Genomic DNA, 16,672 nt, shown 5'->3' with positions numbered 1-16,672 from the left:
GCATATTTTGCACAGCCTTCCGCTGTGCCGGCAGTTCGTCATAAGTCGACCGCGAGCGAGCAGCGCACACGGTACGACGAAACAATACAATGCAAATCTGATAAGCCAGAAATTACCAGAAATTCGCTTATATTGGAGTACAAAACCAATTTATGCACAAAGTTTCCCATGCAAGATGATGAGCCGTTATCGCTTTGAAATTTTACTAAAAATGCTACATTTTTCCAATAATGAACTTGTGGATAAATCGGACCGCCTTTCCAAAGTTAGCTACATTATTGAGGCTCTAAATCAAAATTTTCAAAAATATTATGACCCTCCAGAAACTGTGTGCATCGACGAATCACTAATACCGTAATAAGGGCGTATCGTATTTCGCCAATATTTGAAAAACAAAAGACACAAGTATGGCATAAAAATATTCAAATTGTGCTGTGGCTACGGATATACGTATAATTGTAGTGTTTATGCTGGAAAAATTCACGAAAAAGAAAAGACAACCCCTGTAAAGGTTGGAATGAAATTGTCGGAGAAGTGGTTAGATAAAGATCACACTATTTGCACAGGCAATTGGTACACCAGTGTAAAATTAGCCAATATGTTGATCAAACGTAAAACTCAATTGATTGGAACTCTACGAAGCAATAGAAAAGATAATCCGAAAGAAGTAGTTATAGTCAAATCGAAAGTTGGCGAATTGATTGCAAAAGAAAACTCCAACGGAATTACAGTAATGAAATGGAAAAATAAGAGAGATGTACTCATGCTTTCCACAAAACATTCAGACCAAATGGTTATAGCAAAAATCAAGAATAGATATGTTGTGAAACCAAAAATTATTTTTGAATATAATAAGACCAAAAATGTCTATTGATTTGAGTGATCAAATGGGATCGTATTCCAATCCGCTTAGGAAAACTTTAAAATGAACTTTCTTATGAAGATTATGCACTGTCGGTCCCTGAGAAAATACTCTCCTATCAAAACCGCTCTGGCGGTCCGAGCGGACCTCCGCCGGCACAGGGGAAAGTTCACTGACGGGGACCGGCTAGGGACCGCCATAGCGCTGAACGTGTTAAGGTATTCAATTCATATCAGAATTCATATCACCATATCACCAAGCAAATAACGACTTGGCAGAAAGTTACGTACAGTGTTCCAAATACATATCCGGCAGACAAATATGATTTCGAATTGATTGTACGATTCCTAAACAAGAAATATAAGCCAAGTATATTAATGCTAAATCAAAGCATAGCGGCAAGAGGCTACGTTTTGCTAAACCGAGAAATGCAAATTTGGAACGATTATTAAAAAAACTAAGAAAACTGTACTATCAGCTACAACTGGAAGAGTTTGGATAAGGCACCAGGCTAAGTAGCTGGTTGATTAGCTAAGAACAGGACACACAAAAAATCCATCTCATAATAGTGACGAGCATAACTTAAACACCTACATAGGTACATTATTCATATCCGGACACAGACATAGGAAAACATTCTCACGTTACACAAATGATCCAAATATTCAGTCAAATGATGTAATTGCAGAGTTTAAAATTTCACAGAATGAAGTAATGAAATGAAATGAAGTAATTGTAGAGTTTGAGATCAACTAGAATTCTTCATGTCTATTAAGCTTAAGTAAAAATGTAAATGAGGATTGAGTTAGAATGTAGGGTGAAACAGTATCATACATATATGTTTGATAGCGATGACGTGAAATAAATGCCACTCCGTGTCTGGGCGATGAACGGACAACTCATGTTTTCCTTCTGCGAAATACAACAATAGAGGACAAAAAGGAACATGCATGTGATGCGTAAGTAGATAAACTATTAACTTAGCGATACGAAGATTCCGTTCTGAAACGGGGTAATAGCTTGTTGCGGTTGTAGTTGCGCTTTGTGCTTGGTCTGCATCCGTTTTCAGAATGCCCACTGAAGGATACACGCCAGTTGCGCAGTACGCCGACTTCCCTGGCCGGTTTGGAAACGATACCCATCATACAAAGTGCGTCGTCTGATGTACTTACAAGGAACATTTACTGCCCATCATCATTCGTTTAAGGAAGTTTTAAAACTGAACAATTGTATTGAAAACAGCTTTGAGGTAGATCACAGATACGTTTCCGCAACCGATTGTATTTATCAAGGTACCGCACAGGTTTGCATTCTTCTCCCAATTGTAGTATATTATAGAAGATCATATATAACCTAAAAACATAACCATATTATGAGTAAGCTATCTGCCAAATCTTAAACTATTTACAATAAAAGTAACTTACTTATCTTATCCCAACGAAGAACGAAGCCAAATCCCAATACAAAAACAGAAGTAAGGCAGCGCAAGGAATTATTTTATAATATTCCACTTAATCACTTCGCAATTTCGTTGTATACACACTCTCAACTTATTTTCACAAGTGACTTTTTCTACACAAGTTATCTGGCACACAACACTGCTGTTTTAACCGATCCTTATTATTCAACCAAAATGATTTAACGTTGCCACTGTTGGCAATTTTGTTTTCAGAAAACCAACCTAAGTCAACATGCTTCTCGCTTTGACAAATTTGATTCTTGATGAAACAGAGCGAGAAAGCATGTTGATTCGGTTGACGGAAAAGAAGTCGTTGTCCAATGTAAACGTCAATGGTAGTGATGGTCATATTGGATCGAAAAGAATCATTCCGGAAGGGATTTTTAGTCTAAACCAAGGTGTTTATAATATTGTTTTGTCCATCAAAGGGTAAAATATCCATTCCAAGGTCCGCTTTGTATTACGGGATTTAATCTCGACTTAGCATTTAAAGCTTAACTACAGATTCCATCTGATCTCCTTGAAATTTGTGAAAAAGTTTTGATAAAAAAGAGCAATTATTTGATATTCGAATTATCTTCGAAAACTTCATTTCGATTCCAAATGATATTTTCAATTTAGCTATGTTTGGCAACCTTGTACAATTGCATGTCGAGTGATAATTTGCAAGTCATGTTTCTAGAATGGAAGAAGCCATTTTAACATTAAAAATAGTTCGTGCCAAGCGTGGTGAAGTAAAACATGAGATAATTACGTTAATTGTGATGTGATCGTGTAAAATGGGCAGTGTTTCTTTTAAAAAAAAGTGAACAATTATTAAAATGATCAAAGTGATGTGTGGTGTTAAACGAATACGCTTTTGTTTCAAGTGATAAAAGTGTTCTTGTGGTTGAGGTGGTACAGGACGAGTTGTGCTGTGAAAAAATGAACCTAATCATAATCCTTTTCTCATTGTATGCTCTCTGGAAGTATAGTTTGGGATTCGGATGTCGTTTGGCAGCTAAATGAGACAGTAATGTATTAATCTATTGTTTTAGTTTCGCTTCATCTTTTTCTGTTATCTGATGCATGCGTACTTAATGATTTTGGATTGTTCCTCATTCTAGGGTATTTTCTCTTTGTATCGGGATCTTTAACTTACCGAATTAAAATGGAACAGCATGCAGGGTAAGTGTCCTATTCTATGAATTTGTTTCTTTATTATTTAAACTAAAAATTTTATCGGTTGTTGTAGGGATTGACGAATGAAATAAATTAATCGGTATGGACCCGGTGCAGCGCAGTGAGTAAATCATATCCTTTTTTTTATTAATTCAGATATACATATACATCAGTTCCTCGATATTGGGAAAGAAGGATTCAGCGTATCGAGTTTCCGCGTACATCACATCTCCTTTGACACATCATTTTTTTAAATTATATTTTAAAAACGTCTTACATACTAGTGAAAGAAAAGTCCGGCCATTTCTGGATTACTACACTTATATTTACCGCGTAGCCGGATTGTCAGTCCTTGCTGCGGGGGACTTTTCGACTTGGTCTTGTCGTGTGGACTGCCGCCGTTTATCATACACTCGGCCCCTATTTCTAACATATACGACTATTGATTTCATGTACATGTGTTTTGTTCTAACTCCTGCCTTACACTAGTTTAGACAATGAATGGAATGACGTTCAGGGATTACAAAAACCATTTGGATGAGGATGAGGTAATTTGCAAACAAACGTAGAATATTTTCTTTCCTACTTGCACATGTTACTTAACACAGACAGGATGGGAGGGAAAAATAGTCAAGGGTCTCTACGTTGTGGTTCGCTGGACTGACGACAGTTGGTGGATGTTCTTCCATACCCATACCATATGTTCATAATTTGGGGTGCCTCCACCTCTATTTTTCCAGCCGGAATTATTACGATCATAAACTGTCTAAGGGTTTTGGTACTGATTTCCGTCTATCTCGGAAAGTCGTCAAATACTGGATAATCCTTCTCAGGCGATGGTAGGTTGTTTCAATCGACCTTGGTCCATCCACCGATCCATTTACCAGCATAAGATATAAGTTGCATTCGGAAAGAATGTGCCGAGCCGTGATTTGGGTAGCGCAAAATTGGCAGAGTGGAAGGCGTTACCAATACGTAATTTCGATAAAACCTGTTGAACCTTGTTATTTTTGAGGTCCTCCTAGGGTTGAGTAGAGATTTGAGCCATGATATAAGGATATCGCATTTAACCTGCTTAATAGTGTCTCTTCTAGGTACGGAGTATGTAACTGGATAAATTGAAAGGCGTGCTTCGTTTGCAAGTAAACCTGCTATTTCATTACCAATATGCCTCGGAACCCAGCAAAATGTTATATTATTGATGTGAGGATTTGTGTCTATTGCTTGTATGGTTGGATGTTTTATATGTCCTTGTTCTATAGCGGTCACTACACTGGCACTGTATGTGAATATAATATTTGGTTTTCCGAGTTTTAGTTTTCTTCTGCTGTTAGCCTCAATACCAATAGCCTCAGCCGAAAATATTGATGTATGGTCAGGGAATTTTATCGCACATCTTGTATTTGAGGAATAAATGCCACATTCTGTAGAGTTTGTAGAGATAGAACCGTCGGTGTACATTGTATGATGATTGGGGTTTTTATATGTTCTATGGTGAATTGATGAGTTTGTTTATTGTTTAATCTTTTCAGTTTATAAATGGTCCAATCTATGTTGGATGTAATAATGAGCCAAGGGCGTTAATACGTTCGAGAAAGTTTGATAATGTCAGGCAAGGTACGATTGGTGTCGCTTGTATACTTTAGTACATTCCTTTAGCGCTTTGGAAAAGAGTAGCACACTACATGCCTTTTTCGAAGCTTCGTAAGCCGTAGCTTAGCTACGTGTGTAAATGTGAGCGTGTCACTTTCACAAATCAGCGACTTTAAGAAGCTTGTAACGAAAGCACCCGTCGCGTATCTTAGAGCCGCATGGTATATTGGAGAAATTATTTTATGTCATGTAGCGAATTCTAAACTCACCAATTCTGTTACAAATAAGATTTTGGGACTAAGTTTACTAATCGTAACATTGTAGGTCGCGATGCTCTGGCTTTATAGGACCTTAACATTCTTAACATGTTGATATAGGTTGTAGTAGATTGTTTATTGATTGTTTAGTTTATTTTCCTTAGAGATTGGCCGGAAATGGCCTTATCATTTTCTTAAAATTAAAACTTTATTTACTACCCATAAAGAGTTACGCGACGAACGAGGAAGTTTACGCAGGTCACAAATTTTACATCAATAGAAATATGAGTTTAGTTGAAATGGATAGGTTGGTGCCAATCAAAAAACGCGTAACGTAAATTAAATCTAAGAGCCATCGCTGTCATAGGATCGTTTCCGCTATATGCACGTCTTCTAAGATCAGTTCTAAGTGGTCTGTAATTACGAAACATTCTATGAGGGACATTTATATTAACTCTAGTCAATAGATCGGGTACATCTATATCACCGATGAGTAGCTTAGACATAAAGGTGGACTGGGCGTTGTCAGGTCTCCTAGCAATTGTATCTAGTTCAAATAACAGACAACGAGTATGGTACGCAGGACGAGAAGATACATTGCGCCACGAAGTGAAGTGAAGGACAATAGGCGTTGAGTGGACTCGTGGTCAGTTTACATTTTTTTCAATAAATCAATTTTATTCGTATTTATAAAAGACTAATGTTCCTCTCCACGATTGCGTTGCTATTGTCCGACCGAATCTCTTCCTACGCACCCATTTTCTCCCTTCACCGGAGCTAGATCAGCGCACGCATTATCCTGTCTAAGTATTTTGTTTATTACGTCGGGTCGAAGTGCGGTCGTTCCCAACAAGATAATAAAATGTCCTCTTTTACGAACCATCGATCCCGATATTTGTACTAATTCACAGCCCGGCTCAGAACCAATTGCGCTAGTTTAGCCGAGACTCAAAACCAATCGCGATAATTTCGAGTTAATCGAGCTCAAATATCGACCAGCAGGCTCGGATAACGATTAAAAACTTATCGAATTGTTTGCTGCGAATTATTCGCTAAAGTTTATTGTTTATGATCATCTGCAATCGTTTCAAAGAGTGATTCGATGGTCTGGTGTGCAACTCAGTGGAAATGTATCGTGGCGGTCAACGTGTTAACAGCACTTTTTTCATTCGCACTATCCTTCAACATTTGAAAACGTTCCGATAATGTGGTCTATGATACCTTAAGTTAGAAAGCTAAAATTTTTAGCCTGGATCTGTCAAAACATCGAGCAGAATCGAGCGGGAAATTGTTGACAGGTAATATCAAAGTGGGTATAAGGTTGCAAATACACGAATCGAGTTTTACGCAGTGTGATTAAAACGCGGCTAGTTTATACCAGATTTAGCCCACATCAGCTGTCAAATTTTAAGCGCTTGCTATCGCGCCCGCGTTTCCGCAGAGTTGCTGAAGTGCAGCAACTCTGCGTCAACTCGGTAGCGAGATCGATGACATAAAGAGTTGTTTAAAATTTTGTTGATGATTTTCTGGTAAGGAAGAACCAAAGCATAAAGATTTCGCTCAGAGGACTTAAAAATACAACAAAATCAGTAAGTTTATAACTGCAGTAAATAGATTTTCTTTGGCTATTGCCACTGCGTACGCGGTTAGGTCCATACATGAGGCGCGTTTTACTCGCCTGTTTGACAGAGGTTATACCAAAATTGTCAGGCGCGTTTTACTCGCACTGCGTAAAACTCGATTCGTGTATTTGCAACCTAATATACAGGTGGATTTATCCCTAATGATTTGACAACTGCGCTGTAAAAAAATAAAAAAGGTTTGGCAGTTCGAGGTACGGTCATTTGAGCACGTGTGTGAAAAAGCGTACATCGTGTGCAGAGTGACCAGATTATTTTCTTCGTTACGTGTGGTTTGCACACAATAGATATTGCCTTGAAAAATGAATTAGGACATGGCAACCGGAGGCATTTTCAATCCATTAGAGGCAACTGCGCCGCAAACCATAACTCCGACGGGGTGTTTAGTGGTGAACTTAAACTTTAACTTCTTTGGAACATCCTCAAGCTTCTGCGACGAAATAAAACTATCGGTGCGTGAATTTGACACAGGATCAATAGTGAAAAGCTTTTCATCAGAGAACACGACGATCGGATGTTACTTCTTGAGCATATTCAACATAACCTTCGATCGTTCCAGCCGTAAAGCTTTTATCCGGTCCGTTATTAGGTAAAACGCTACCTCGAACGTAGTGGCACACGATTTGACCGTAGTGGCACGCTTCGGAAGGTGATGGCATGCGATTTGAAGCAGATGGTATGCGGTTCAAGGCAGATGGCACGATATTCGAACATAGCTTGACACAGGTGTATTAAAAAACCATCAAACTTTGATTAAATGGTCGTTATTTCCTTGGAAATAAACCAAAGTGTTCAACACCCGTATATGTTGTGCTCGTTACGAACTTGAAATGTCGCGTACCGAAATATCAAATTATATTCGTTAAGTATTAGCATTTGTAAACTGAATGTTGTATGAATGGTCTACACTCAAAATTGAATGTTATGCTGTTGGGTGATAAATTTAAAATTGCCAGTCACCCTGTCAAAAACCCGGCTTAATTGTTAGGTTCGTTAGTGGGTTAGTAAGATAGCATGTTGTTTTTTTATATATATTTTTTCTTTCTAAAAAGAAAATAAAGAAATTTTAATTTACATTGAATATATTCTCGAACATAAAACTTTTACTTGCCGGATGGTGCTAGCTCTCCTATCGTTCGTTCGGATGCTGCAGCTGTTCCATTGCAGTGTTGCTGCTCAGCATGTATCGCGAGCGAAGACGTCGACAAGGGCCGCGAAGACGCCCGTCTTGTGCGCTTTGCGGAACATGTGCTCCGCAAAGTAACCCTCGAATGATCCATGGATGTTGGTGTCCTTTTGGCGGCGAAAATGCTTCAGCCACCGCCACACAATCTCGATCCGTTGCGTGTGTACATCACCCAGCAACGGGTCGACGAAATTGCGTGAGTGGTTAACTGTCGCATGCTCGTACCCAAGGGCACCAAGCCCATTGTAGCCCGCCCAGCAGTCCGATAAGATGCGGGTTCAGAGACCACGTGTCGCTGGATTAGCTCGTGGAGTACTTCACTAGTCCTGGTCTGCACACGCTCCAGGAAAATGTCTCCAGTTTCCCGGCAAATGCCACCAAAAAAACAAGTCCTTGTGAGACTCCCGCACATCACCCTGCAACGGGTCGACGAAATTGCGTGAGTGGTTAACTGTCGCATGCTCGTACCCAAGGGCACCAAGCCCATTGTAGCCCGCCCAGCAGTCCGCTAAGATGCGGGTTCAGAGACCACGTGTCGCTGGATTAGCTCGTGGAGTACTTCACGAGTCCTGGTCTGCACACGCTCCAGGAAAATGTCTCCAGTTTCCCGGCAAATGCCACCAACCAACCAGTCCTTGTGAGACTCCCGCACTCGCCCAACGTGGTACTTCCGGCGAGCGACTTTCGTCTCGTCGATCTCGACGGTCATCCCTGCTCCGCCGATTTGCCTCGACGTACTGTCGAACACAAAATCAAAAAGAAAATTGCGGAGCAGTTTATACCAGTCGAGGACAGCGCATCGACTCAAGCCGGTCTCCGTCATCGCACGGCTAACTGGCGATTTGGCGGCCCATTCATACAGCAGCCGCGTCAGCTGCTTCAAACTTCCTTTCGAGTCGTAGAAGATGGAACCCGTCCAAATACTACAAGCAGTTGCACATGCCTTCCGGCGGCACAACGACTTGTACCAGTCGCCACCGGTCATCTTCTTCGGCTTCATGGGCCCGCCACATTTCGGGCATGGCTGATCCCGTTTCAGCAGCCCCTTGCGCTGCAGCCACTCGGTGCTGCGCCACGGATCTTCAAACAGCAATGTCAAAGCTCCCGTTTTTAATCTCCATAACGGGAATTGAGGGAAACAGGCAAAGTATTGAGCAAAAAAATCCGAAAACGTAGGAAGCACAGTGTTACACCAACGGTGTGTTTTTGGATAATGCAGTTGTTGTCTGCACTAAGGGTATTCATCCTCGTTCCCGGTTTTTCTCTCACTCTCTCTCTCTCTCTCTCTGTCTTCCTTGTGACATGCATTTTCGCGCCTTTTGCAATTACCTCGACCTATATTATCGGTCATTTGAATTAAGTCACCGTGCTTGTATTTTAATCATGCATTTTTATTAGCACATTTATAGATGTGCAGCAGCAAAAGTTCTCATGAGAACGACTTAGTTCAATATTAAAAAAATGTTGAACTTTAATTAAATGGTCGTTATTTTGGTCGTTTTTTTGGAAATAAACGCTCGAATTCACGCTCGAATTCAACGCCCGTAAATTTTGCTATCGTGCTCGCTCTTTCTTCCCTGTAGCGAAACAGCAATACTGTACCGAAATAGTTAGATGTCCCTTTAAAAACGGTTGCACGTTTCCAGCCAATCCTTGCTTTTGGAGAGTCGCTAGCTTTGTCAGAAAAGTTCGAAGCGATGTTACTCATCCTTCAAATGCTAACTTAATCTAAACTTATAATTAACTTACAAACTAACTTATTTCCAATTTCGTGGATCGTATCCATTCTTCTCCACGAATCTCGCGGCATTCACCTTCGCAAGCCTGCTTTGAATTCTTACCAGCATAGCTTCCGTATCGGCGACCAATCCCGCATGCTGGCGTAGAAAGGAGCCAAATGGTTTTCTGACCCCGCCAATCTCAACTCCAGCGTAGTCTGTGCGACATTACCAAGCGCCGTCAACACTTCCTGGTTGTATTGCAAATTGGCTTCATGCCAACGACGCTTGGGGACAGCAGACACGTTCTGCCGTGGAGGAGATGATGGTGCTAATGGCTGGTGGTCGGTTTGGGTGACCGGTGTGGGCACTTCGCACGCAACAGGTATACTGCCCAATTTATCTGGCTCGGAGGAGATTGCTATCGATGTGGTATCGTCAGGGGGTAACGTGTTGGCTTCAAACTACAAATGATAACAACATCATTAACTGTGCCAGAAGTTAATAAATTTAAAAAAAGCACATACCGTGTCTACCCTGGAACCACCATCCGTGACTGCATGGAGGAATGCCATCGCGCTGTACGCAAACCATCTTGGTCTGCATACATCCTTTGAGCCTAAAAATATGAAAAGAATTTTGAAAAAATACCAATACCGATAACGATCCGTCTGTGATACACTGTGGTGCAAAATTGATCGGACAAGAACAAAAGTTTCGTAAATTAGGTATAAAATGCATGAAACAAATGTATTTTCAATAATTTTCCTAATACACAAAATACAAATCAACAAATTTCCTAATACAAATTATACAACATAGTTCAAATTCAATGTGCGAAAATGATCGGACAAGATGCAACGATAACATTTTTCTATTTAATAGTTCATTCAATCAATTGTTTTAGTAATGTGTATGTCTTCCTTTGTACTTTATAACCTCTGCCAAGCGTTTTGGCATGGATTCGACCAAGTTGTTAGTTGTTTCTGGACGTAGACAGTTGCACACAGCTTCGATCTCCTGCATCAATTGTTTTTTGTTGAGGATATGCTTCTTTTTTTTTGGGCGGCCCGGTGGTGCATGTGAAAAACGGCGCCCGTCCACATGGCAGGGACCGGGTTCAAATCCCATCCGGACCGTCTCCCCGTAGCATGGACTGACTATCCTGCTACGTGGTAAAATAAGTCTTGATTCGGCCAGGTCGTTCTAACCGAGCAAAAATAAAATGCTTCTTTTGCAATTCTCGTCCAATTTCATCCCAAAGATGGTCGATCGGGTTTAAATCTGGGCTTTGGGGAGGGTGATTTAGCACATTTATTTTTTTTCGGCCAAATACTCCGTCACAAGCTTCGACTTATGCTTGGGGTCATTGTCGTGCATAAACACAAAGTTGCTGCCCAGCCGATATTTCCTGGTAGATTTTGAGATATTACGTTCTCCATGGAGCGAGCGCCACTTTTCTCGCAACAGGGGCACAGGCACTTGCAATTGATGGCCAATGCACTCCCAAGCATCTTGTTGCCTGTTCCGGTTTTTGTATTCAGGGTGGCTCCGATCCCACAGGCATCTTTCTCCCTCAACATGGCTTATAAAGGCCAACACAGTTTCCTGTGACATATCGACGGTCTGAAAGTACAAGTACAAAATTAGTTACATGCTCTATTCAATTTTTAATTGTACTAATTTCATGAAGCTCCCATGATAATTTACCCCACTATCACACACCGGGAAGTATGAATGGTATCATCGCTATAAGAACTACATTTGTGCATCTATATGTAACAGAGTTGGCTAAATGATAATATGAACGAGTATTAATTAATTAAATTAGCTACTTAAAGCGAAACCAAGCAATTATGTCGTGCTACAATCTAGTTACAGTTAAAAGTTATCCTAAGTTTATACATAAATGAATGAAAAAAGCATTTGTTCAACCGTATTTTAAATACCTCCAACGCTACCTCTTCTAGCGTTTGTTTCCGTATATCGGTCATTGGCTTGTATCGCATAAGAATTCGATTACGATCGAAATCGAAATCCTGTCGAGAAGTGTTCATTTTGGGTGAACACAATTCATTTTGCTATCGTGAAAGGACGGAAGAGCCGATCGAAATCGAAATCGAAATGTCAGCTTCAGTCTGTTGACAAAATGTATGGGGCAAATCGAGCAGTCGACAGTTTTGTCGACAATTGATATCGCGAAAGCATCATTTCGATCGAGGTCGTTTCGACTGGGTGAGGGTATATCGAGAACTGTTAAACTATCTTTTCTTCAATACTTTTTGATTATTTTGTTGGTTATTAAAGATTACGTTTCATTTATATCACGGATATTATAAATAACGAAACTTCTTAATTAATTAAGACAAACATATGTTTTATATATAACGTTAAAAACTACATGAGAGTGTTGAGTTACCATAACATATTTTTGTGCGAACTGAAAAATAAAACGACATCATGGCAGAATAGGCAATCTTATATATTATAAATTTTCCAAAATCTGTACAGACACACTACAAATAATTCAAAGTTTTTCTTTTAGTTTGAAATATGTCAGTGTAGCAAGGAGATTTTGTTTTAAAAAATCAAATCGCTCATGCAAACATGCACTTCCCACTGACAACCAGATTCGCCAGATTATTTTATTTTTTATAGGTTTCTTCTTCCTGGCACAACAACCGTAGACGGTCAAGGCCTGCCTAAGCCACTATTGGGCTTGCTATCTGTGACTTATTGGTTACCCATAGCAGGATAGTCAGTCCTGCGTATGGGGAACCTCGGTCCATTCGGGAATTGAACCCATGACGGGCGTGCTATTAAGCCGTCGACTTGACAGCCGTACCACGAGACCGGCTCAACCGGCTTTTTTATAGGTAGGAACGCAAAAAAAAACTATCGGCTTCAGAGTGTTTTAACTCATCAACTGTAAGACTGCAGTATGTGCACATATTTGAATATAAACGAAAACACACAATATTTTTTAAAATAGTTTTTACTAAACACATTTGAAATGCTATAATCTGTATATAGTCGGTCCCCGAGAAACGCGGTACCTTTTCTGACTGATCTGACGTATAAACTGATATTTTTGAATTCATTATTTTAAAAAAATATTGCAATATTTTAGCAGAAAATACTGGGGGCTGGGGCTGATCACTTTCAAATCTTGTATACAGAATTATCGGGCCCGATAAGTCTGGTCCGTGTATTTTCACCCGGACCCTTTTACACATCCCTAGCGACAAAAATGACCACAAATTCATCCCAAAATATTCATTTTGAAAATGGTCGAGCCAGGGTCGAGGCGAGGGTCGACGTGTCGTGGTCCCTCGACCTTTTGCCAAAGTGAACAAGACTCGTACTAAAATGAATCGTAACCTGCCGTGAACCGAAAGCAAAAATTTTGTTATCTGGGTAGCTCTAAGCACGCTTCCCCCTCCTAATCGCGTGTTGTGATTGGCTCAGCCGTATATTCTATTTATAACTCTCTCTTCCTTATCCTTTTATGTCCTTGTATGCGCGCCAGGCTTTGCTTGCATCTGTAGAATTGTGGAGGGGGATATATTTTTGCCTAAACTTTAACCTCAACCAACTGAACTGTTGTGAGAGAGAGAGTCTCTTTTTCTTGTTCGCCTATGGATGGAATTGAAGGATGAAAATTTATGTGTTGATGTGATTTGAACTCAATTTAGATACGTTTCCCTATACTAAATGTCCTGCCGCTACGATCAGGACTACAAAAATTGGGTTTTCGTCCGCGCGCGTAGTACGTTATATAAAAAATGGGTGGAAGGAAAGATTTCTGCAACCATGATCTAGGAGTAAACACGTCTACACACTCTTTCGACTCTTAGGATTTTGGTGCAAATATGTAAGAGGTAAGACGAATTTTTCATGAGCAAAGCGCAACATTCCCGTTTTTTTATTAATCGAATGCAATGCTAGATATGCGAAAACATGAAAAATTATCTTTTTTTAATCAATTAATATCAAATGGACGTACATTCGTTAAAGCATATGATAAATAATGATTAAAAAAATGTTTTAACATTAGAGGCAAGATATCTCTAAATTTTGTTTTAATTGCTTATGTAAACATAGCTTAATATTTTCATTTCCAAAAATGATATATTTCGTCGCACGTCTAACGATTTAGGTTCTGGTTAACTGGCCCATTTTCTCTTACTCTGTGATAAAGCCAATTAATCACATCATATTTTGTCTTGCACATTCAGTGCACCTGCACCTTCGCTGCATTCGTGATCTTTGTTCTATCTTTTAAAATCATGTGCCGTGTCATCTATTTTGTTTTGTAGAAGTGCTGCTGATGATTGTTTTTACTGAATTTCAATAACAATTCAAAAATTTGATATTGTTGGTGATAATATACCAGCGTAACAAATTTCTTCATTATGTAATGAAAACAATCATTATCATTATTATCATTAACATTATTTTTCATGTAAAATATCGTAGGCGGGTTCGAAAGGAAATGCAGTCCGTATGATCCACATGGTAAAGACGACATACCTTGCAATGATCGAACGGCAATAGGTTTTGAAACATGCAAAAAATAATCATATCAATAGAACCACCGCAGCTTGACGATGCTCTTTCACGTTCATTTCAGAGCAGTTTTGACAAAGAGGCAAATACAATCAAGAGAATTTAAAGGGACATCGTGTGTGTGCAATGCATATGGGTCAAGGGGGGGTGAAACAAGAAGCAATGCAGGGTGCAAAATTCATCGTGTCGTGACGACGGACGCTTGTGGGTTCGAGCAACAAGGCAAGAGGAAGCAAGAGTAGGAGCAAATGACCGGCCGAGCAGACGATGAACATTTTCGTGTTCTCGAATGAAGGTTTTTGCTCTTATCGTGAATTTTTGGGACAGCGCGGTCATTTTTAGAGGGTCGGCGTTTTTTTTATATGGAGTTTGGATGAATTTGTGGTCATTTTTGTCGCTAGGGATACAACTGATTTCAAAAAGCGCCGAACTTTCAAATCGCGTGTCACACCTTTTGGCTAGTTGTCACATCGTTACATTACAAGACCTTGTTTCTACACTCAGCTTCATATAAAGATGCTTTTTCACTCTGTCCCATAAGCAACTTAAACGCCAAAGTGAAAAAGCATGATGATATTGTTAGCAACAGACTTCACACTCTAGTCTACAGTCTGTTAAAATAGAAGTAGGACTATTTTTAATGGGAGTTATTTTCCCAATTTTGACAATTTTTTACAGATGGCTTTTTATGGTATTGTGCAGTATTTATCGAATATATATTTTTTATAATTCACACTATTTCTGAACGAACAACTGTTGCAACAGTTGCGAAGAACCATTAAAGATTGAGTGAATAATTTGCTGTCCGTGTTTTACCTACATGCACTGTATGATTTCATCGGCGCGTCGCATGTTTTATCGTATTTGTCTTGCTTGTTTTTGCTAGACGACTTCATGAAATGATTCCACGAAATGAGCTGTATTCATAACATCACACAAGAGTGGTCGATCACACCTATTTGGTTTATTTTCTTTCTGAGTTTTGTGCACCTCAAACGTTAACAGCATAATGGAAAACGCTACCTCGCGTGTGACGAAAGACCAAATCGAGCATTTGGTACAAATAATGGAGAAAAACCCGAACGTTGCCAAAGGAGTTTGTACGAACCCTGCTTTATTTTGGCAGGAAGTAAGCGTGGAGCTAAATTGCTTAGGCCCAGCAAAAGACAAAAATTCATGGAAAAAGGTAAGATGAAATGATCAAATTTTGTAGATTGGTAACAAAATTGAATCATAATTGTCAAATGATTCTTCTTTTAGACATGGACTGACAAAAAATCAAACGTTAAGAAAAAGTACAGCCTTATGCGACGGGAACAATTGAAAACCGGCGGTGGTATTCCTGAGGCTATTTTTTTGAGTGAGATTGAGGAGCGAATTTTAAATGTTACAAACACGAGAGCCAATGTTGACGGTGTGAAAGATAGCGTTTGTATCGGAGCACCAGAACACCTTAACAAACAACCAGCGCAACTTCAACCAGATCCTGTGGCGTCTTGTTCTTCGGTTGAACAAGATCCTGTACCGTCTTGTTCTTCGGTTGTACAAGAATTTGTACCATCTTGTTCTTCGCTTGTAGAACCTGTACCGTGCCCAGAAACAATCAAAACAAATAGTGCGAAACCGTCCCAAAATACTGCAAAACCGTCCCAAAATAGTGCGAAACCGTCCCATAATATTACGAAATTGACCGAGTTGGAAAAGAACCAAACAAAATTAATTCAGCAAAATGAAATGATTGCTGATTCGCTAGCGGAGTTGGTAACGGCTTTTAAAATTTACGCTGAGAGTACCATGAATTTCCATAAAGAATTTTTAGAACATCTGAAAAAGAAGGAAAATTAGGAGTAATCTGAACGGTTTTTGTTCTGTTGAATCGTATGTGCTGGAAATGCGAAGTTAGAAGTTATTGTTAAATTGGATTGTTATATTGGAATAAAAACGTGAAATCATCGTTATATCAACAGTTCATATTTTTATTTTATTATATGTATTATACTTGTTACTAAATTTAGTACTCAACGGATTATGTGGTGCTGGGATTGAAAAGGCTGAAATTAATTCAAGATGAAGATGAAAAAAAATACAGCACACAAGAAGTGAACGTTGGATTCCATTTTTAATGATCACTTCATGATTCATGATTCAAATGATTCAAATTAAACAATTAAACAGTCCACAAAATGTGCTTGTTACAAATTTTTGGATTCGAATATATGTTTTGCTC

At 39.5% G+C, this 16,672-nt stretch overlaps 2 protein-coding genes across 2 annotated transcripts in view; both read left to right on the top strand.

Moving 5' to 3' along the window:
- The first annotated feature begins 2,483 nt into the window (after positions 1-2,483).
- LOC125769488 (uncharacterized) overlaps positions 2,484-16,672 on the top strand; it is a 71,638-nt gene continuing 57,449 nt past the window's right edge. The window contains exons 1-3 of the mRNA XM_049438220.1: positions 2,484-3,333; positions 3,428-3,488; positions 3,556-3,603. The gene's annotated coding sequence lies outside the window, so the exon portion shown is untranslated. The remainder of the gene's footprint in view (positions 3,334-3,427; positions 3,489-3,555; positions 3,604-16,672) is intronic.
- LOC125769671 (uncharacterized) lies at positions 15,045-16,655 on the top strand. The gene is made up of 2 exons (XM_049438478.1): positions 15,045-15,631; positions 15,706-16,655. The coding sequence occupies exons 1-2, from the start codon at positions 15,455-15,457 to the stop codon at positions 16,288-16,290; spliced, it is 762 nt and encodes a 253-aa protein (XP_049294435.1). The 5' UTR covers positions 15,045-15,454; the 3' UTR covers positions 16,291-16,655.

The sequence above is a fragment of the Anopheles funestus genome, chromosome 3RL (genome assembly GCF_943734845.2).
Source record: "Anopheles funestus chromosome 3RL, idAnoFuneDA-416_04, whole genome shotgun sequence".
Taxonomy (NCBI): Eukaryota; Metazoa; Arthropoda; class Insecta; order Diptera; family Culicidae; genus Anopheles; species Anopheles funestus.
Note: the sequence above shows the minus strand (reverse complement) of the source record. Positions and strands in the feature narration are given on the sequence as shown.